Source organism: Dermochelys coriacea, chromosome 3 (assembly GCF_009764565.3).
Source record: "Dermochelys coriacea isolate rDerCor1 chromosome 3, rDerCor1.pri.v4, whole genome shotgun sequence".
Lineage (NCBI taxonomy): Eukaryota > Metazoa > Chordata > Testudines > Dermochelyidae > Dermochelys > Dermochelys coriacea.
This window is the reverse complement of record NC_050070.1, coordinates 112313178-112335363: the sequence shown is the minus strand read 5'-3', so window position 1 is coordinate 112335363 and position 22186 is coordinate 112313178. Positions and strand designations below refer to the sequence as shown.

Genomic DNA, 22186 nt, shown 5'->3' with positions numbered 1-22186 from the left:
TCAGGTTAATCAGCAGTACTATACGGTGTAATCTGTAGAGAATACTCATTCAGATGTTGAAGTACTAGGTGTTATGGAGTCATTAGACTATCCAATTTCTACATCCAGAAACAGTGAGATTGTTGAGGATCCCAAATCAACCACTCCAACAGACTTGGAAATTAAGCCAGCAGAGATGGTTGTATTATCAGAAAGCCATTCTGCATCTGCTATTGATGAAGGCCTACAGGTGTTTTCACTGTGTCATTCTAGAAAAATCTCTCAAACCTAGAGACAGACTAGACTTGTAGTAGTAAGGTACTTATGATAGAAAGGGAAGAATAATCCCTTGTCATGACATGAGGATTAGGGTAGTCTACCCCGACTTCTTAGGATGTTCTGTTTTGTTGTTATACTGTTAATGTTTTCAGTGTATTATTTCTAATCATTTAAAGGGGGAGGAGTGTAATGTTGCAGGTATTTTTGTTATGCTTATTCCTTCCTGGTGGCCAATGCGAGAATAGCTATTTACTGTTAGAAGCCCTAAGGCTGTACTGAGCATGCTCCAGGAGGTCAGAGGAGTGAGAGCAAGGAAATTTTTCAAGATAGTGCCCAATTAGTTGCTTCGATGAATTTGTACCAGAATAAAATCTGTTCTCCATATACTACACAACCAAATTTGAAAATGTTGGCCTTAATTTCTTTGTGTCAACTTTCTTATCTGCAAAATGGGTATTATAAAAATACCTATCTACCTTATAAAATTCAGCTAAATTCATAAAAGATCTAAAATAATTGAGGCCCTAGGATGGAAGGCTTGGTAGAAATGTAAAATATTACCATTCCAGACACACTGCTCTTTTAATGGGCTTAAAATGGCAAAGCCAGAATGAACTTTTAAAATAAATTATTTAAGTAAATGTAATGCATATTATCAGCCTTGGAAATTTAAATCCACTGCTTACCTATGAGCTAGGAAGAGTACAGGCAATTGTAATGTCAGCTTCTCCTCACTATACCACTTCTGCACCTCAACTCTATCCTGGATTTGTCACTAGATGTGAGACGATAGTTAAGTCATGATGCCTGAAGCTCTCTGTTGTGACTGTCAAGAAGGATACCAGTTAGTACCAATTATGATGTAGACATATGTCTGTTAGTTACTGGATTGAGACCACCAACTCATTTCCCACTTACCGTCAGCCAGTTGTCAGATGAGAAGGTAAGTATTGGACCACAAAATTACTGTCAACTTAGCCCAGGTTCAAATCAGTGATTGATAGGTGAAAGGCTTCCTAACCAATTATGAACTCCCCCCAGCCATCCAGACTCCTTTTAGGTGTATTTTTTTAAGTAAATATATATCTGGTCTTCTCTTTTGGTGACAAACCCTGGGCTAATGGGATCACCACAGATTTCTACAGAAAGGTACAATAGAATGATATGGTACTTTGATTGTTTGACTTCTTTATTGGTTCAAAGAGGGCTTTGCTTTCAAAGCAGGTAAAAATTAAAACTAGCTTTCTGTAAAGACATGACTTTTCTTTGCCTGAGCCTGTTTAAAATATGTACCAGCCACTTGTGACAACTTTCCGAGCTGCCAATAGAGAATAAACCACTGGGAAAATGTTGGTAAAACTGGTCTGACTGGATGATTAACCTCAGGGCTCAGTTCAGCACAACTGGTGCTTAGTCTCAGTCAGGCAACAAGATTATAAAGAGAAAACCTGTGTGTTGCATGCTTAGATGTTGGTTGGTTTAGCAAAGAGGAGCACTACACAATACTCTTGATCATGGAATCTTCCTTACAAGGTGGTTATATGGGGTTCACAAGCTGTGAGCTCTGTGGGGCTGACAGCCCGGAGCCTCCATTAAATCCTGCCCCCCCCCATTTTTAATTGGGGGGGGGTTACATTCAAAGGCTTGCTGTGTGAAAGGGGTCACCAATACAAAAATTTTGAAAATAACTGGGCAGACTGAGAGTTAGACAGGCTCAGGTTACCAGGAGATCAGAGTCAGGCAGTAGGATCAGGTACTACAGGGGAAGCAGTCCTAAGCAAGGGAAACCCATTTGCATGGACAACATCATGCTCCTGTGCTTGGTTTAAATAGAAGTAGGGAACCAATCAGGATCCCAAGAGTTCTGCCAATCAGATCCCAGGACTGGAGTCCTCCGTCAGAGTTGCACTTCTAGTTCTAGCAACTGCTAGCAGGTCACTGAGTGGCAGGTTGGCACTTGCTAGTTCCAGAAAGCCCTGTGGACGAGCAGTTGAGACCTTTGGTCCCTGACAAACACATTCAGATTTAGATTGAAAAAAGAAAGCCTTTTTGCTACAATCTTCTATGTCCCTCCATGTTGGAAGCAGGGTTCTGATTCCACAGTCCCGATCACGTTAATTCAATCACATCCAGGGTGCCATTTGAGATATCTGGCATCCCTTAAGGATAAAAAGTGCTTCAGACTGGCTTCAAAGAGGCATATGACAGGGAACCCCTTAGGCATTGTGTTCTCAGTATGAGACTTATGGAACTGGAAGGCCTATAACTCAAATGCATTTGGATACCCAGCTGGGAATCACTATGTCAGTGTTACTCTTTGCTTATGGCATGCTTTGGCTATAATGCTTTAGAATGGATGGATCTTGATATGAATTACAACTTCTTGGCTAACAAGTTTAGTATTTGATATGCCCTCTCTTGGGAACTGTCTCCTGCCCTTGTATGGGGAGACAGACTCAATGTTTGGATAGGTCAGGTTGGAAAAGGGGACATTTATCTCTCTATGATCCACTTTGACAATGAGCAAAGAACAAAACTGAGTAAGTCACCAGCTGAAAGAAACCATCTGAACTTAGCACATGCTGAGTGAGTCAGAAGCACATAATGGGGCACACTTGGTATACACTGTTTTATTTGCACAGTCACAACTTTGAGTTTTTACAACTCAGGTTTTAGTTCCTACATTCTAGAGCTGAGCAAACTATTCATAGGGAATAATTTATTCAGCAAATTTAGCCTCTCTTTCCATTTGCAAATGAGCTGTGTAACCCTTATGAAGGTTTGTGAGCCCAGCCAGACTTTCCTAGTGGAGCCAGTTTCAGTTGCAACAGTGACTCCAACCCTAAACTGCCTCCAGACTAGATGCTATGGTTTTGGCTCCAAATTCCATTACAACAGGAGTCCAACTGCTCAGAAAACAGAAATGTCATCACAGACCTTCTGAATAAATAAAAGGCTAAGAATTTCCCCCCCAAAGGCAAGGGAGTGCAAATGGCTCACAAGAAGCAGGACTGAAGTTTGGGAGAACTCTGAGATGACCAGAGAGCTCAGCCAGAGCTTTCACTTTATCCTGTGCAAGCTTCAGTCTCTGCTGTTTGTGTAATGGGCCTAAATGGGCCTGTAAACTTCCTGCAATGACTTTGGGGACAACATCAGACTGGAGACCAAGAGATGAGAGAGAGAGACCTACCAGAAAGGCCTACTTTTGCCCTTCTCAGAAGCACCTGTATCTTTCCTCCAGCCTGGGATAAGGAAACCATGACTGCTCTGGTTAATATCCAACAGTTTTGGAGAAGGTGCTCAAGTACTCTCTTGACACAATAGTTCCTAAGAGACCTACACTGAGTTGCAGGTTCGTGCACTGTCTTTCCTACCTCATCACTAGGGTCCCTTACCCACAACAACAGGCCTAACTGTCTAGAAGCCAGCCAATGCTAGCACCCCTAAGATAAAGTTCTTTTGTAACTGGGGACTCAGTTGTCTTAGTCACATATGGTGGGAGTCAGTCTTTGTGTAAGGGGAGTCCAGTCAATTGGGTTTGGGGGGGACAGGTTGTCTTCTGGGGATTTTATATTGTGATGAACCAGCTGATTCATTACTTATCACATAGAATGGGCCAGTGGGAAAGGACAGGTCATTCTAGGAGGGACAGATAGCATTGTGTTATGCAGAGTTCACAAGAAAAGGAAGTGACGTTGAGGGTGAAGAGGATCAGGCTTAGGGAGAGAGAGAGAGAAAGGCTGTGTGAGCTGCCGGTTGGAGGCAGCACTGTAATGGTTGGCTGAATGCTAGGGGGCAAATTTGCAAGCATGCAGTATCAGGCAAGCCCTATAGATGGATGAAAACTGAGAGAGGAACTCTAACCAGTGGGATTTTAGAGTATCTGCCTGAGTCCAGGGCCATCCACATGGAAGCCTTCTGCATTCACACCAGCTCTAGGGCACCCTTGGCCTACTCCCTGACAGCATGGTTCTTCTCAAAGCTGATAGCCCAGAACTTCCCACCACTTTGGGGGTTCCGCAAAATGGAGGGGCCACTGAGCAAAAGTTAGAGCATCCAAGAAGGCATAGTGCTGCAGAGGCAATTGGCTCTTGCTTCTTACAGGAAGGGGGAAATCTGTGCATGGAGGATCTCCTCTGTCTGTGGATCCTGGGGGAACAATCTTCCCCCTTGGAAATAACTCCTTATAATTCCAAAAGTCATTAGAAGGCATTGCATGCCAACTTACATCCTTTTCACGGTTTCTTAAAAGGTGAACAGTTCTGGTGTCGAGTTCCTTTGCTTGTTTCTGTCATAAGTGAAAAATTATCTGTGACAGTAAGTGTGAATTTTGGATATAATAACAGAGCTGTGGAGTTGAGGTCAAAAGGTAAATTCTGCTTTCTGCAACATGTTTGACCAGGCTGAGTATTGTCCGTGGTGCTGTGAACAGAAGCAGTGTGACTCCCAGTGGGCAGAGCTTGGAGAGGGAGAGAATATAAAGAAAGAGAGTACAGAGTTGGCCTGGCCTAGTGTATTGTGCTCTGCCAGCCAGCTTGTTTTGGCTTTTAATGCCTGATTTCCTGTTCCCAGGCATGCGGACCTCAGTCTCTCATGGGAGGGAGTACTTCAACAGAGTACCCCACTAAGTGATGGGTGGGCCAGTGCTGTTTGCCCCTTAGAACATGTTGGCTTCAAAAATTTTTGAAAACTAGTCATTATTAGGGTGGGTAGGGAGTGCGCATGAGCATGGTAGTCATCCATACAGCTTACTTCGGAGGGAGAAGTACACTGAATACTGCTGCCTTCCTGTCAGAGGCTGGTCTGAGTGGGAATTCAGTGCCTCTGAAAATCCAGCCACTTATTTTGATGCCTGAAAAATGGATTTGGGTGCCTGCCTTTAGGCACCCAGTTTTGGCCTATGTGACTTGCTCATGGCCACACAGCAACAATTGGAGACTCCTGGCTGCTTGACCAGTGCTAAGCTCACTATACCAGGAGTCCTCAAACTTCTCTTTTCTCCCTCGCCCATCATGGCGTACTTCTCCTGCTGGTGTCTGGTAGCTCCAGGACCACCAGTCACTGTCTATCTCAGCGTTCTATACTGCTTCCCAAAGCTGTATAATCCGAGCTCTGGCATCTGAAGGTAGCTTCTGTTTTCTCTCCTTCTACCCTTATGTAGCAGAAGAGGTAGTTATGTTGGCTTCTCCTGCCCTTCGTCTCCAGTGACTGTCACAGTCTCCAAGGACTTTTTGGAGCTGGAAACAAGAAGGAAAATAAGCTCCAGGAAAATAAGCTGACCAGGTGGAACCACTGTGCTAGACTATTCTGCTACTCTATAACATCGTATGCACTTTACAAGTAGGGAAACTCTGGTCAAGAGAAGAGTTGTGAGGGTCATGGCCTCTTCATCTGTCTCTCTACCCAGTTTGCACTTACAGTAAGCTAAGGCACAGAGAAATTCAGGCTGAGAATTTCTAGCTCCTTAGGGGATTTTGATGCCCAATTCTTGTAAACGTTAATAGGAATTGGGGGCCCAAATCTTTCAGCCAGCTTTGAAATATCTCAGCCTAAGGTCAAAAAATGAATCAATGGTGGCGCTGAGACTAGAACCACCACATTACAAAAGATTGTAAGCCAGCCAGAAGAATGTAATTCAGCTGGAAAACCCTAAGCATTTCCAGGGAATTAGGAGATTGGCACATCCTATCCTTTCCCTCTGTCTTGTGCCAAGGGTTTAAGAGGAACAGCACTCAAAGATAAGAAAGAAGAAATGCAGCAGCAAAAGAAGTAAACACAAGACACACATGGATGTAACATGATGCTTGAAAATTTAAACTAAAAGAAAAACCAGGAAAGTCAAAAGTTAATTGCACATGTAGGTGGGCCAGATCCTCAACTGGTAGAAATCAGCAGTTTCAATATCTTCAGTGGAGCAACAATACTGAGTTTCTATTGCCATTCGTTATGCTAGCAGTCATTTTAAAAACAGACAACAAGGGTTTAACACATGCCAAATGCAAATGTAGCTGAATAGATTTGGCTTCAGTGTTCAAACTAGCACCCCCCCAAAAAATCCCAACTCAGTTTTTTCCCATCAAAAAGGTACCCTTTAGCTAAGAAAAAGTATATGAATTTTTAATCTAATGGTACATTTAAAAAAACTCCTACCATGCAGGCCTGTGAAAACAGTTGTTTAGAATCTCAGTTCTGATGAGAGCTGCCACTACCAGTGATGGTGGACTAGCCTTTGACACTAGAAGGAAGCTCTTTGCTTTAATGATATTGCAATTTCTTCAGTATAGTGTAAATTCCCAAGGGCAAGATAACAAACGAAGGGCTAGATCTCCAGCTCCATTTAGGTGCAAATCAGGTAGCTCCATTGACTTCAGAACTAAGGATCTTGAAGGCTTTCAAGGCAAACAACACACCGTTTATTCAACAGTTAATTCTCCTTTTTTTCCTCTCCTGAGATGATTTTGTCCTCTTTTCTTTTCTTTTCTTTTCTTTTCTTATGTCACTCTGTGCAGTGGAAGGATGTAGCTGGCTGGCTGTGATTAATCAAGTCAAATGAGCAGGTGAACACTTCCAGCCTGTCCTCAAGGAGTCTGCCTGAGGAGAGTAATAGGCCCTGTTTGTTGACAAACCATTTAAATCTTGTGTAGGGAGCTACCTGTACACTTAAGCACCACATAAAAGCTACATGGAGCAATCACAGGCAGACCCCTCACATGGAGATGCCTGTGCACTCCTTCTGCAGCACAGAGAGGGTCTCCATGCTGGCTCTGCATAAGAGAAATTAGGGACAGACCGTGGAAGTGGACTAGAGCCACCTTTATGCTGATCCATCCCAACACCAAACAAAACAAGTGTGGCGGGGCCACAAAACTTGATTTCAGGCCACTGAGGGGAATAGCAGAAGTCAAGGGGGAGGGAAGCTGCCTCTGTATGGGATTCATTCCATCTACATAGAGCAGGGGTGGGCAAACTTTTTGGCCCGAGGGCCACATCGGGGTGCAAAACTGTATGGAGGGCTGGGTAGGGAAGGCTGTGCCTCCCCAAACAGCCTGGCCCCCACCCCGTATCCGCCTCTCCCACTTCCTGCCCCCTGACTGCCCCTCTCAGAACCCCCCACCCATCCAACTCCCCCTTTTCCTTGTCCCGACTCCCCCCCCCGGACTCCCTTCCCCTAACCTCCTCTGGGACACCACACCCTATCCAACCCCTCCCATCCCCTGTCCCCCCCGAACCTCTGCCCTATCCAACCATCCCCTGTTACCCGTCCCCTGACCGCCTCTCCCCGAACCTCCGCCCGATCCAACCACCCCCTGCTCCCTGTCCCCTGACTGCCCCCCGGGATCTCCTGCCCCATATCCAATCTCTGGCCCCAGCCCCCTTATCATGCTGCTAAGAGCAGCATGTCTGGAGCCGAACCGCCCAGCAGGAGCCAGCCCTGCTGCCCAGAGTGCTGCCCACATGGCAGCATAGCAGCGGGGCAAGGGGCCACAGCAGGGGAGGGGCTGGAGGGCGAGCCTCCCGGGCCAGGAGCTCAGGGGCTGGGCAGGACGGTCCCATGGACTGGATGTGGCCTGCGCGCCGTAGTTTGCCCACCTCTGACATAGAGCCTGAATTTTTTGTCAACAGTAAATATGTGGGTGTAGAGAACATTATCCATAAATAGTTCCACCCTTACTATTCCCATCCTCACTGTTTTAATCTATCTGCCTTGGTATCAGTGTTAGTGTAGGGAGACTGCACAAGTCATCACAATGGTTTACTTTTGTGTTTCTCTAGAATGCTGATGTGTAATTTTGTGTATGAAAACAAGTTTAAAACAAAGGCTAGTGAAAGAATTCTTCACTGGGCCAAAACAGTCCCCTTCCCACCCCCACCGCCCCAGATTTTGTTTGAATTTATTTAAATTGGGAAGGTGTTAGTCTCATTGCAACACTATTAAGCAAAAGATGCATTGATCATTTTTTGAGGGGAATGGGATTAGTCAAAGCACCGAAAATAGAAGTTGTCTTTTTTCAGCCATTTACATGCTCCTCTCTCTGCTAATATCTGTGTTTTGAAGTTAGCAGGGCTCACGGAGCCATTGGTTTTGTTCCAGATGTAGGGCATGCAACAGCATTGTTCACATGGTACTGTTTTATTGTTGTTTTAACATGTCTGTTGGAAACTTCATTGCTGACAAACATAACCTTCATATTCACCACAGGTTTGCATCCACTTCCTTTGCTTTGATAGACTGGTGCTTGCCAAGTATCTCTTTAGTGATTAATTTATTTGAAAAAAATCCCAACAAAACAACCCAGTAACAGCACGCTCTCCACACCTCCTGTTTCCTTTAAGAACTATTTTAAAAGACAACATTTAGGCTTTGTATAAAAGAGCTTTTATCAAGCCTTTCAGCTGTTCTTCCCTAAATAATGACAAACACTTTGGCGAAATTTAAACACCAAGGGCCTGATTTCCCTTGGCCTTTCGCTTTGTTAAATCATTTATGCCTTTGCAAAGTAGCTGCAAAATCTTACCAGGTCAGAATGCCAAACCTACCATGGACAGGGCAAGGCAGTGGAGCAGCAGAGCCTCAGAGAAGCTAAGATGCCCTTGGCACAAGTCTGGAGACAGGGCCAAAAGTGGTATCAAGCCATTTTTCTGTGACAGGGTCATGAGGACAATGGGCACCAGTTTACCCCCTACCCAAGATAAGGATGTTTTCTCTTATGCAGGCTGCCTGTGATCTACAGGGGTCATTTTGGCAGCACAGTTGCAAGGTCAGTAGTGAGTATTATGATAATCTAATCTGTCCTAATTTTAGCCCATAGAGTTAGCTTTAGCATTTATTTTATTTAGCAGTGACACAAGGAACCTACAGGCCTGTATCCTGTAAGATATTGCCTTCACTAGTTAGCATAAGACTTGAGGCCAACAAACTTTGGCACAGATAATTGGCCTAATGGTTACCCCTAAGTTTTGGGGAACTGAAAATAGCATTTAAGGGGAAAGTTTGTCCATAACAACACCAGCCAGCACAGGAACATACCAGCTTTTGGATATTTTAGGCTAGAACATCTACAGATATCTGACCACAAGAGTGCCACGGTAATGAACTGATAATAAGTTGAGATCATTAACATACTAACCGAGAGGAGAAGGGCACCCCAACATTAGTAGAGTGAGGAAATACAAATAAGGAAAAAGGGGAAAACCCTACTGAATATGCATTAGGCATAAAGGCATCAATATATTATAAAATTGTATCTCGTTCCACTACCCAGCCTGAGCAAAATGCAAACCACGAAATGAACGTAAGTAGCAAAATGTGTTTTATATTTTAAATTGTCTTTGTATTAATAGCCGAAGATATAGGGAGTCAAATAACCAAGTCAGGATTTCTGTTTTAAACATACGAGGGTCTGATTCTTGTCTCATGTCAGTTTTATGCTGATGTTGCTCCATTGTGTGCAGGAGGAGAGAGAGTTGAGGTGCCAGAATGATGGGCACTGGTGAGGAGGAGGAAGGTGATGGTAATGAGGAAGATCATGGCTAACGTTTCAGGTTGTTCTGTAAGTTTTGATGTGACTATATGGATTTGCAGATCTACATTCTGTATTATATCTATCTTGCTGGGTTAGAGTGTTTGTGACTTTGCTATATGTATTAATAAACTATTGTAAATACAGAAGGGTTCCTAAAGTATGAGTGCTGCAACTGTGCACATCGGAGTTCCCAACTGAACAATAATTTTAATAATACGGGGCCTGATCTTGGGACAAGAATCTGTCAAAACTTAGACAAAACTTAGAGTGATATCCTAGGAATTCTTAAGTAATCAGTTTAATTAATATATAATCTATAATTAGGGTACATCCTGGATGGTATGGGCCACAGAATTTCATCCAGGGATTCTGCATTGAGCCTAATACCTTAAGGTTGAACTAGAGCACAACTTTTAGCAAAACTCTAGTCTTGATTTGAAGACCCCAAGTGATGGAAAATTTACTTGCATTCCTTGGTCATCTGTTGCAGTGGTTAATTATCTTCATCGTTAAATATGCCTATTATTTCCAATTTAAATCTTCCTGACTTCAACTTCCAGTCACTGGATCTTGTTATGCCTTGCTATGTTAGACTGAAGAAAGACCTGGTAGCAGAGAAGTAGTAATGCCCCTTTCCCTCTCCATGCTCTCTATGCTTGGAGTCAGGATGGGGTGATGTAGGAACTACTATTGTGGATCTGTGTCATTGGAGGATTACCCTACACAAGGGGAATCCTCCATTGTCCAACAAAACCAGGTTAAAGTCTCCTTCAAATGCCCAGAGTTGCACAATGCAGGCTTAACAGTCTGGAGAATCTGGCCTTCTACGTATTTCCCTTTAGCATTTCTGCCAACTGTTGTTTGCTCATATTTAGTGAAGTTTGTTTAGATAGACTGTGCCCAATCTGCTCTTTCTGTAAATGTGTGTTTTGTTGCACTTTTATGAAAAAACATTAATAAAAACAACATGAACAGAACCATGTACGTGATTTTAAATGACTTAGGCTGTAATACTCTTCTTCAGTGCTACAAATCCAAAGCACAATAGCATGGGAGCCAGAATCTAAAACTGATGAGATTCTGAAAGTAAAGCTGGCTCATCTCATTCCACTACCCAGCCTGAGCAAAATGCAAACCACGAAATGAATGTAAGTAGCAAAATGTGTTTTATATTTTAAATTGTCTTCGTACTAATAGCCAAAGATATAGGGAGTCACATAACCAAGTCAGGATTTCTGTTTTAAACACACAAGGGTCTGATTCTTGTCTCATGTCAGTTTTATGCTGATGTTGCTACATTGGCAACAACGACATTACTCTTGATTTAAACATGCGTAGGTGAAAGGAGAATCAGGCCCATGATTTTCACCTTGATGATGTTTTTTTTTAAATAAAATATAAACAGAAGTCAGAAATCCTGCCAACCAAAGACTACTTCTGAAAAATCATATATCCAATTGAATGTACTAAATATGCAACACAATTCACTTTAAAGGGTATGTCTAAGAACTTTTCTTCTAGCAAATGTTCCTTCATAAAATAAAAGTATTTGTGCCTTTAAAAGAACAGGGGAATGAAAACACTGATTCTGATCTTTTGTACACCTGATTTAAATGAATGCATATATAAAACCAGGCCCTACATATTTTAGTACACATGTCACGTGGTAAGACTAGGTCCAGGAATGAACCATCAGAACCAAAGCATTATTCACCATTTTTGAATATTTTGGAATAAATTCTGTGTTGTGTGCCCTGAAATGCAGCTCTGAGCATGTAGCCTGGCAGAGGGCTGACTTATGGACACCTTACCTGGCTTGCTCTTCAGCCCAGAATCGCCATAGCGCAAACACTGTGGGGATGGCTCCAGTATGCTGAAGTCTATGAATAGGGAACAGTATAGTTCCATTTTTATTGGTCTTACACTGCTCCTGTGCCAGTTCCCTCGCTCACTGCAGCCCCTTTATGTCACCAGACTGGTGAGGTGGGGGGGGGGGGTGAGGGAGGGGCAGAGAAGTAAGAGGAGACAGAATCTGGTCCTCTTCTTTTTGTTTCATACTTTTGAACGTAGAGTGAGAGAACACTAAGCTATTTAGGGCTTTTGGGTCTCCCTCTTCTAGGACGTCTTCAAAATGAAGACAAAAAAAAGAAATTTTTTAACAGTGACTGCTCCATTAACATCTCTTTGGGATGCTGTGACAAGAAGAGGGCTTTTTACGGTCTTACTCTTTGTCAGTCACATTGGGCATCCCTGCATTTGAGGAAATGCATTCAGCTAATAAATTGGTTTTCTCCCAGTCATGTAATGCTGTGGGCTGAAATTCTTCTTTACGGTCTATGGATAGGCGTGTATGCATGTGAGTAACTTTATCTATGTGAGTGGTGATCAATGGGATCACTTGTGTGAATAAGGGCTACTCGCGTATAGTACCCCCACACAATGCCACTATCATAATATAAATATTTAATAGTCCCATTGAATGAATTTTTGTGGGACCAGGTTCCTAGGGCCCAATCCTGCAAACATTTCTGCATTGTGCTTAACCTTACTGTGTAACTCCTCAGTGACACCACTCACGTATATAAAGTTACTCGCATGCATACACTATCAGGCATTTTCAATTTATCTCATGAAACAAAAATTAAGAATCTTTTAAAATAATAAATAGAAAATATTTAATATACAGCATCATCAAGATCATTTTGACAAAAAGGCCATTTTAATCAAGCATTTGACAGGCCAAAAGAAATAACTTTTACAGGAAGTTTAATAGCTTGTACAGCCACAAACACAAAGGTGAGTTCTTGCCCTTTAGATACACTTTATGTATGTGTATGTTTACAGTTTTAACAATTACAAACTTAGAGCTACTATACTGAATTTCAAGAAAGCTCCTACTCATGATATTATGATTAAACAGTAGTAAAGTCAGTGCTTAATGTGTTCAAATCAGCTAGGTCAGACAACCAAAAATTTGCCATAGGCATACATATCTATATATCTATTAATCACTTTGTCTTATCTAACTCATGTCTTCAAAGTACTAGCCCTGTTGCTATTGGTAGCAACACAAAACATCTTATACTAATAATAGGTATGAGAAGATATAATCCTTTGCTAGTATGCTTATCAAGAGACAAAACATTTTTTCTTATTTCTTTAATCTATCTACAGTTTAAAAAAACAAAAAACAAAACTGTGAGCCAACATAAACAAACCCAAAGGCATCTTTAGGTTTAACTAGAGACCTCAATCTTTTGACAAAGATGTAGCCATTTCTTTGGGCAAAGTCAATTCATGCTTTTTACATCAAGATGATAATAGCAATTGGCAACAAGTCATATCGAAAGGAATATCATAAAAAAAAGAGTAAGGATTAAATATTGATTCTGATTTGGGGTACTAGCCAATTCTTTTAATGCTGCTGCTATATAATTCGATAAAAAAATAACAAACACTTGGGTTTTAACAGAAGAATTGATTACTTGCAACATGCATTTTTTAGAGTAAAAATGAAATAAAAGGGAAAAACATCAAGTATAAATATGAGGAATTCAGAATAATTCTGGCAGAAAACATACAAGAGCTATGACAAAAAGCAATTATGTAATTATGTTGGCATGAAAAGAACACTTCACAAATATCAAGAGAAAATTATGGGACAGATCCTCAGCTGAAGTCAATCAAGCTATGACAATTTACAGGAGCCGAGGATCTGCTCCATATGAATGGCTTATATAACACTATATAACAAAAACCAACCAATGAAATGAACCAAAACAAACAAATTCGAGTTCATTGAATTGATGCACTAAAACCACAAGAGTTGGATCTGGATTTTGAACCCCAGAACATTTAAGAATGTTTGGGGTGGGGTTTTGGTTTAGGCCCATTTTTGGCAAATGTGTGAAATGTTGAGAGAACAGGGAAGGACAGAAACAGAGAAGCATAAAATGACCATTAAAAATGAAAAGAGCAGAAAGGGAAACCACATAGGCAAAATGGAAAAAGAAGGAAAAAACAGACACCAGGAAGAAGACGTGTAAGTAGAAGAGGCTGAGAGGTAAATGGACAATGCTGAATAGATCTGGATCTTTGTGTACACCTTAAGCACTGATGAAAGTTCTTGTCTCAACATGATTTTATTTTTAACTATCTGAAATAACTAGAAATGGTCTAAATATTTTTTTCCAGTCTTGCCTTTATAGTTTTATACTGGCATGTACAAGATTTCTAAAACAGACTTTTTATTTTGGTTAACCACACTTGTTGCAAACATTTAAAGTAACAAGCTCTCAAAGCACTAGTTATCAATAGCATATTTCCACATAATAAAATATCAGCAAAATAAAGCATCTATTATAAGGGTAATAACCATCTTAGCTTATATATGAAAAATGTGTTAGCACAGCATACAAACCTTCAAAGATCTATTGTATATTTGTAACAATGCTATAAAACATGATTGGAACATAAAAATATCCATGTATATTTGTAAGACAATCTTCCAGTGGCAGTTATTAGACATTACATTTCACACATACTATACACACACACATGGACACAATCATACACTCATTCTCTTGCTTCTAGGATGGATTTTATGACCCATAATAAAGAATTGCCTTTTTGTTTAAAGTAGTAATTGTTGCTATAAGTATACAGTTATTTTTGATGTATTTATTCCTATAGTAACACAAAAAACAATGTAATCACATGGCAAATATATTGTATTATGAAAGGTTAGTTGGTAAATATTTTGCTACAGTAAATGTAATGTAACGGTTTAGCCACACGGCTTGCAATCTTATACAAAAGAGCAGTTTTTCTTAGTACTTGGAACATTACAAGTACTACAACAAAGGCTCTTTTAACCAGACCTCTTGAATCTTCATCACAAAAAATGATGTGATTATCCTGGCCCCTTGTCAAAATCAGCACAAGTTAAAAAAAAAATCTAATGTGAGCAACTGATTGTTCCGACAAAATTCTTTTAAAATCATATGTCAGCATGTTGTCTTTGCTTTTCCCCAACAGACACACTACAGTGACTTACATTTGCACTTTATCCACCTACTAAACCAGAAGAAATATATAAACTCCCAGATAGAGATCTCTTCCCTCATTCCTGCCACACCCTGCCCTTCCAGATCTTGAGTCTGCTGCTTCTGCACCTGATGAAGAATTACAGCCATGAGATGTGCTAATGACTTATCCATGGTTGCATTTATCCAGAGTCATTTCCAAGCATTACCAAGAGAGTGCGTGAGTGTGAGTGATTTTTATGTTTACTCATTTTTTTGCTATAGAAGTTGTTTATTGGGTTTGTGCTTTGTCAGAATTTCCTATTGTCTTCTCAAAGTACAACACTTTTTAAATTATTTTTTAACAGATAAATAATTTGAGCCCTCAAATGGATCATTTTTAGTGCAGGATACAGTTTTGTCCCATCACATATAACATCACATTCTGCTTTCTCATGCTCCCCCACCCACATGTCTTGGTTCTTCCTCCCCAGCAATTTCCAGTTGACAGCAGCCAAAGTCCTCCTTGTTCACACCTTGATGTAATCCTCATTCTACAGAGTGGAGGAGCTTTGTTTATAATCCCTCAGGATGACCGAAGCATAGGTTACGTTTGGGGGGATGCAGAGCACTGACTCTGACACTGGGGAGCTGGGCACCGAGCTGCCAGAAGCCACCGAATCTCTGAAAGGCGATGGAGGCGTCAGCGCTGGTGAGTCTTCTAGAGTCAGTTTGCTAGTCGCCTGGTCCTCTTCTTCCTCCTCCTCCTCCTCTTCCGTGGTCTCTGGCCTCTCATACACATATCCCTGGATGAGCTTAAACTTCTCACTTTCCAACTCGTCGGCCGGCGGCGAGACCGGCTCTTCACTGAAAGTGGCCATCTGGAAAGGAAGCACCTGCTGTTGCTGCAGTGGATGCTGGTAGAGGGCCCTCACTCCATTCCCTGCATTGGGCATGGGGATCATAGAGTTGAAGTCAGGAATGCCGGTGGCAAACTTGCTGACCACGCCTTGTAGCTGCTCCACAATAGATCTCTGCTGCAGCACCAGACTCTTGGGGGGCTGTTCAGGTAAGAACAGGTTGGTCTCTTCTGCCATTGCCTGAAGTGGGGGTGTTGCTGTCACCCGCCTGTGCAACACCATGGAAGTGCTGCAGGGCTGGCTGAAGCACACTGGCTCGCTCTCTTCTTCCTCCACCACATTGTAGAGAGTCTTACTGCTGATGTCTGAAAAAGTCAGGCTCTTGCCTTGGCCATGGTAACTTTTAGTGAGGGGCTTGATTACCGCTGTCTGATTGCATCCCGTCTCCTTGCTCGTTACATGCATTGAGAGTCTGTGCCACATGTGTTGTCCCTTGGGAACATGTCTTCCACCTGGTTCAGACCATGACACAGACTTTCCATTAGAACTATGAATAAAATAAAGATGGGTTTATTTGCATTTACCATATGCACACATGTACAGCATAACAAACAAGCCTAGAGAAATACTTGGCTGCTTTGCCTTATTAATCAGTTCCCCTGCTAGTCAGATAATCTCAGAACGAGGCACAGAGAAATAATACGAAGAGAAACCATGATTTCTCTTAAAAGCAGCAATTACCACAATTTGCATCTGAATCCAATTATTCCCTGCCAGCTACTGACCCTACAGCCAAAACAGAAAACTTGACACTGAGGGCATTGGAAACATTACCCAAATTTAGGCATAGCAGCCTAAAATTGGTTTACATCTAAGTTTGCTCGCTGAATCTTACAGGGAAAAACAACAGGCAGAGCTCTAATTAATGCTGACTGCTGTTTACGTGAAAGATTTCCAAACTGATGGAAGAAAAACAAACCACAGTCTTAGCCCTTGCCATTTAAAATATTGGTAGCAGAAGGTACTGCTAATATCTCTTCTTGTCCCGTTAGCCAACCCTCTCTCCCTTTCCCCCTCCCAAATTTAGACATACATTAAAAGTCCCAGATATTAAAGTATCGGAGGGTCTTCCTAGAGGTAAATCCAACACTCTGCTCCACTTTTATGATTTGTGAACTCATAGGACAAAAGCTTTGTTAATTGCCTCATCCAGCCATGGAAAAGTATATGCAGCAGGACTCCTGCCATTGATTTGAATGCCAGAAAAGGGAAATAGAAATAGCTAACAGGAAGATTTTTCATCTCTTTTCTGTTTGAACTCTGACAAGGGCTGGAATGAAGAAACAGAAAAGCAGAGATCCCCAGGACTGACCTGGGGTAAGCCCTGAAAAGGCATTCAATGCTGACAGATTACTACATCTCGTTCCCCTTTAGGAACCCTAGACCAGTGGTGGGCAACCTACAGCCCATCAGGGTAATCTGATTGCGGTCCACAAGACATTTTGCTGAAGTTGACCATCCTCAGGCATGGCTCCCCACAGTTCCCAGTGGTTCACCATTCCAGTGTAATCTAATTGCAGGCCACAAGTTGCCCAGCACTGTCTTAGACTGAACTCATTTGTCCATATATGTTGCCTGCTTTTAACCTGTAAATAACTCTCTGATTTCCTTTTCCTAGTCAATAAATTCTTAGTTAGTTTACTATACGATTTTCTACCACTGTTGTTTGTGGTGTGAGATCTATGGAACAAATTGATCTGGGGCAAGTGACTGGTCTTTTGGGACTGGGAGCAACCTGAGTAATTTGTGATTTTTGGTGTAAGTGACCATTTATTACTAAGTCCAGCTTGCCTGGGTGGCAAGATAGACTGGAGAGCCCAAAGGGACTGGCTGTGACTTCATGGTAGGATGATTTAGTAATCTAGTTCACATTTGATACTGGGTTGGTAAAATCCAATTATAGAACACACCACCAGTTTGGGGTGTCTGCCCTGTTTTTGACAGTCTGCCCTGAGGTAGGCACTCACTGTCGTGAACCATTCCAGACAGTGTGACAAAAGGCAAAAATAAAAAACTGTAGAAAGCTGTTCACAGTTTGTTGATTTGTTTGTCACTGCAGAGCAAGCCCCCGTATTTTCAGTGCAGAGTGGATTTAACTCAAACCAGGGACGATTTTCAAGCAGGGAAGAAAGTGCTAGCATTTAAAATGGTTGGTTCACAAAAGTGCAGGAACTAGCAGCTTGTGATGCATGGCCAGAAAGGGTTAAACATCCTGCAAAATAAATAACAAGAGACATGTGGAGGGATAATGGTTGTATATTTACATATGTATGAGTAGGGTCAATCAACAGTCCCTGTCTATGCTATATTCTGATAGTTCAGATATCAATAGAACATCCTAGCATTTAAATGAATTGTAAACATGTGTTATCTCAGTATTCATCTGTCTTTGAAATGTACTGTGAACGGTGGAGGAATAAGCAAATTGCCTTATGTTAATTCTATAGCTAAGTACTGGTGATGGACCTCCTTCAAAGTCATCCTAATTACTTTTTGTTCCCGGAGGAACTCTCAACTTGTCAAAGAGGACATGAAATTGTGTAAAAGATCCTTGGGTCCTGATTCTGTCATCTCAGATCTGCTTGAGGCTTCATACAGGGGAAGCTTAGGCAAAAGGACTGAGATCCCAGTCCTAAGCTGGAACACCCTGCAATGACTTCGGACTGTAACCTAAGAACTATTTCTGAAAGAACTCTACTACTACAGAGTTCACCATCTCTGAATCTGAACCTCTCTGAATCTGAACCTCAATGAATTGAACTCGTGTCTGTATGTATATTGATCTTTTAACCATTCTCTCTCTCTTTTGTTTTATAGTAAATTTTAGTTTAGTTAATAAGAATTGGCTGTAGTGTGTATTTGGGTAAGATCTGAAACATTCATTAGCCTGGGAGGTAATGTGTCCGATCCTTTGGGATTGGTAGAACCTTTTCTTTTATATGATGAAATAAGATTTTCAGGAATCTTCATCATATTTGACATGGGGACCTGGATGGAGGCCTGAGGCTGGATCACTTTAAGAGAAATGTGTTGTTTGGACTTCTGAGTAACCAGTGAGGTAATAAAGAAGCTATTTTATGCTGGCTTGGTAAATCTAAGCAATGGAATATCCACCAGCTTTATGGGGATAGTCTGCCCCATTCTTTGCAGTGTTGATTGAGTGACCACAGCTGGCCCCAATGGAACCCGGTCACACAGCTATATAATCATCCTGGGTCAAATATTCCAAGTCCTTGCTCAGCAGAACTCTGTCAAAGCATTCTAAATGGGGCTTTTGGTGAGAGTGAAAGCTTGAGGACCTGTCCTGTGGTCTTATGCCCAGAAGAGGAACCAAAATGCAGTGAACCAAAGGACTGTGCTTTCCTATCTTCCTCTGCCATCCCTGGAAGTAGTGCCTGAAAGGGAACAATACCTCAGCAGCTATAGCACACATTACAGAATGGTGATCAACAGAACCAAGCACAAATATTCTCATTGCTGACAAAACCAATAGAAATAGTCACTGCAGATAGATCAACCACTTCTGCAGGGAAGCCCAGGGGAGGAGAAAAACTAAGATTCCACACACAGCGCTACTTTTGAGTTCTTATCTCAGGAGGAGGGGTTTGCTCCCTAGTGGAATAATCAGGGGTCCAAACCCTGTAATTTCACTGGAGGTCCAAGGCAATCCACATGGAAGCTCTGTACCTCTGTACTTCTTCCTGAACCCGTGTGGCTGTCCCTGTCAGCACAGCTCCACCAGGGCCCCACTGAGAAGGTTTTTCCTACTAGTCCCTGCTCCAGAAAAATGGTCCTGAATATTTTGTTTCTTCTGCACAGATTCCTCCCCAGTACTGTTTTTCATATAACAAGATATCACTGTGAAAACTACAGTGGTAAAATGCAGCTCTGTGAAATGGTAGGAAAATGGTGCAGAATGAAATCCTATACATTTGGGGTATGGGAAGGAGAAATTTACAAAGTGACATGCCATTTTCTATTTTGGTGCAAATATTCCTGGAGAAAAAAGAATTTGAGATGGATTTGTGTTGCAAAGTTCAGATCTAGAGCCAAGGGATGGGTTTTGGAGACAAGGGTTTGGTTTGGCCCATGGGGGCCAGTCATAATGTTCATACATCCAAAGTATGGATATGATAGGACTCAGAGTTTTGGCTAGAAAAAGCAGTGGAAATTTCCCAGTGCTAAAGAATACAAGGTTTATAGTAAACAGTGAAAAGATGAGGAAGATTTAAAAAAAAATTCTGCAGACTGTCACAGTTATGATCAATATGAGCTGTGTGATCTTTTGTTTTTAAAATGCTGTAAACATAAGCAAGTCAAATAACTGAAAATGTTAGAGGAAAATGATTTTATATCCACAGAAGTACATTTTAATATACAAAGTTTTATAAAAACACTTCCTGCAGAAAAACATTTGGTCTGCTGTTGAGTTCGATGCAATTCTCTACAGTATGTTGGCATTGCATTCTGCATGATACTCCAAGGAACACTGCAAAAAGAATTTCTGAGTGACCATAAGGATGACTTTTTTCAGAGTAGCAGCCGTGTTAGTCTGTATTCGCAAAAAGAAAAGGAGTACTTGTGGCACCTTAGAGACTAACAAATTTATTTGAGCATAAGCTTTCGTGAGCTACAGCTCACTGCATCCGATGAAGTGAGTTGTAGCTCACGAAAGCTTATGCTCAAATAAATTTGTTAGTCTCTAAGGTGCCACAAGTACTCCTTTTCTTTTTGCATAAGGATGACTGTTTTTGAGACACAGCATCCAAGTTAAGAGAACAATTTGTGTAAATAGAATACACATAAAACTGATGGAAGTATGATGCTCCCTCATGATAGGACGGTTCTGGGAATTAAATGTGGCATTTGTAATAATAAGATGTGTATTATAAATAGAAAAAAAATCGCAGTGAACATGAGAACCAGGGGATAGCAAAATTATGCTGGGGGAGACTTATAAAGAACATAAGAATAGCCAATCTGGGTCAGAGCAATAGTCCAACTAGTCCACTATCCAGTCTTCCGACAGTGGCTGGGGCCACATGCTTCAGAGGGAGTGGACAAAAGAGGGCAGTTATCAAGTGATCTATCCTCTGTCATCCAGCCCTAGCTTCTAGCTGTCAGAGATTTATGGACACCCAGAGCATGGGGCTATTTCCATGACCATCTTGGCTAATAACCACTGATGGATCTATCCTCCAGGAACTTATCTAATTCTTTTCTGAACCTAGTTATACTTTTGGCTTTCACAACATTCCCTGGCAACAAGTACCAAAGATTGACTGACTGTTGTGTGGAGAAGTACTTCCTTAAGTTTGTTTTAAGCCTGCTGCCAAATAATTTCATTGGGTGACCATTGGTTCTTGTGTTATATGAAGGAGTAAACAACACTTCCTTATTCACATTATATAGTGGCATTATGATATTTTCTACCTTATTTTTTATCCCTTTCGTAATGGTTCCTAACATTGGGTTAGCTTTTTTGACTGCTGCTGCACATTAAGCAGATGTTTTCAGAGAACTATCCACAATGTCTCCAAGATCTTTCTTGAGTGGTAACAGCTAATCTAGAGCCCATCATTTTGTATGTATAGTTGGGGTTGTTTTCCACTGTGCATGACTTCACATTTATCAACACTGACTTTCATCTGCCATTTTGTTGCCCAGTTACCCAGTTTTGTGAGATCCCTTTGTAATTCTGCATAGTTAGCTTTGGGCTTAACTATTTTAAGTAATTTTGTATCATCTGCAAATTTTGACACCTCAAAGTTCACCCTTTTTTCCAGATCTTTTATTAATGTGTTGAACAGCACTGGTCCCAGTACACATCTTTGGGAGACCCCACTACTTACCTCTCTCCACTGTGAAAACTGACCATTTATTCCCACTCCTATTTCCTATCTTTTAAGAGAAATTTGGAGTTTATTCCACGACTGATTACTTAAGAGCCTGTGGTAAGGGACCTAGTCAAAGGCTTTCTGAAAGTCCAAGTACAAAATCTTGGGCACAGAAGAGGGAACATTAGGTGAAAATAACATCTAATGGCAATGTACTTTAAACCTCAATCCAGCAAGTCACTCAAACACATACCTAACTTAAGCATGAGTAATTCCATTGATTTTGCTGCTATCTCTCATTCCCATGCAGATTTCCTCCAGCACGGTTCATGTTCTCATTTCTCAACTCTGCTCTCTCTCATGCTAAGTAGACTTCATTATCATCATCTACTCCCTCATGCCTAACCTCTGGTGTGTCTCTTCCCATCTTTGATTCCCTCTTCAAACCATCCCTTTAGCCTTTTACCTCATTCTGTGCCCAAGATCTTGATTATTACATGACAGGCAAAAACTGACACTGCCAGAAACTCCCTAGCTCCATCTTCATCTACCTCTTCCTCCCACTCCATTCATTTCCCTCCCTAACACATTTTTGCCTGCTCTCCTCAAATCCAGATCTTCAC

At 41.6% G+C, this 22186-nt stretch overlaps 1 protein-coding gene across 3 annotated transcripts in view; it reads right to left on the bottom strand.

Annotated features, from left to right (window-relative positions):
• Nucleotides 1-12583: 12583 nt before the first annotated feature.
• GRM1 (glutamate metabotropic receptor 1) overlaps nucleotides 12584-22186 on the bottom strand; it is a 289991-nt gene continuing 280388 nt past the window's right edge. Inside the window, exon 9 of one of the 3 annotated variants that reach the window (XM_038397489.2) lies at nucleotides 12584-16213. In XM_038397489.2, the coding sequence (XP_038253417.1) occupies nucleotides 15361-16213 (853 nt within the window). In that variant the 3' untranslated portion in view covers nucleotides 12584-15360. The remainder of the gene's footprint in view (nucleotides 16214-22186) is intronic. The other 2 variants (XM_038397490.2, XM_038397492.2) reach the window with 2 other exon arrangements.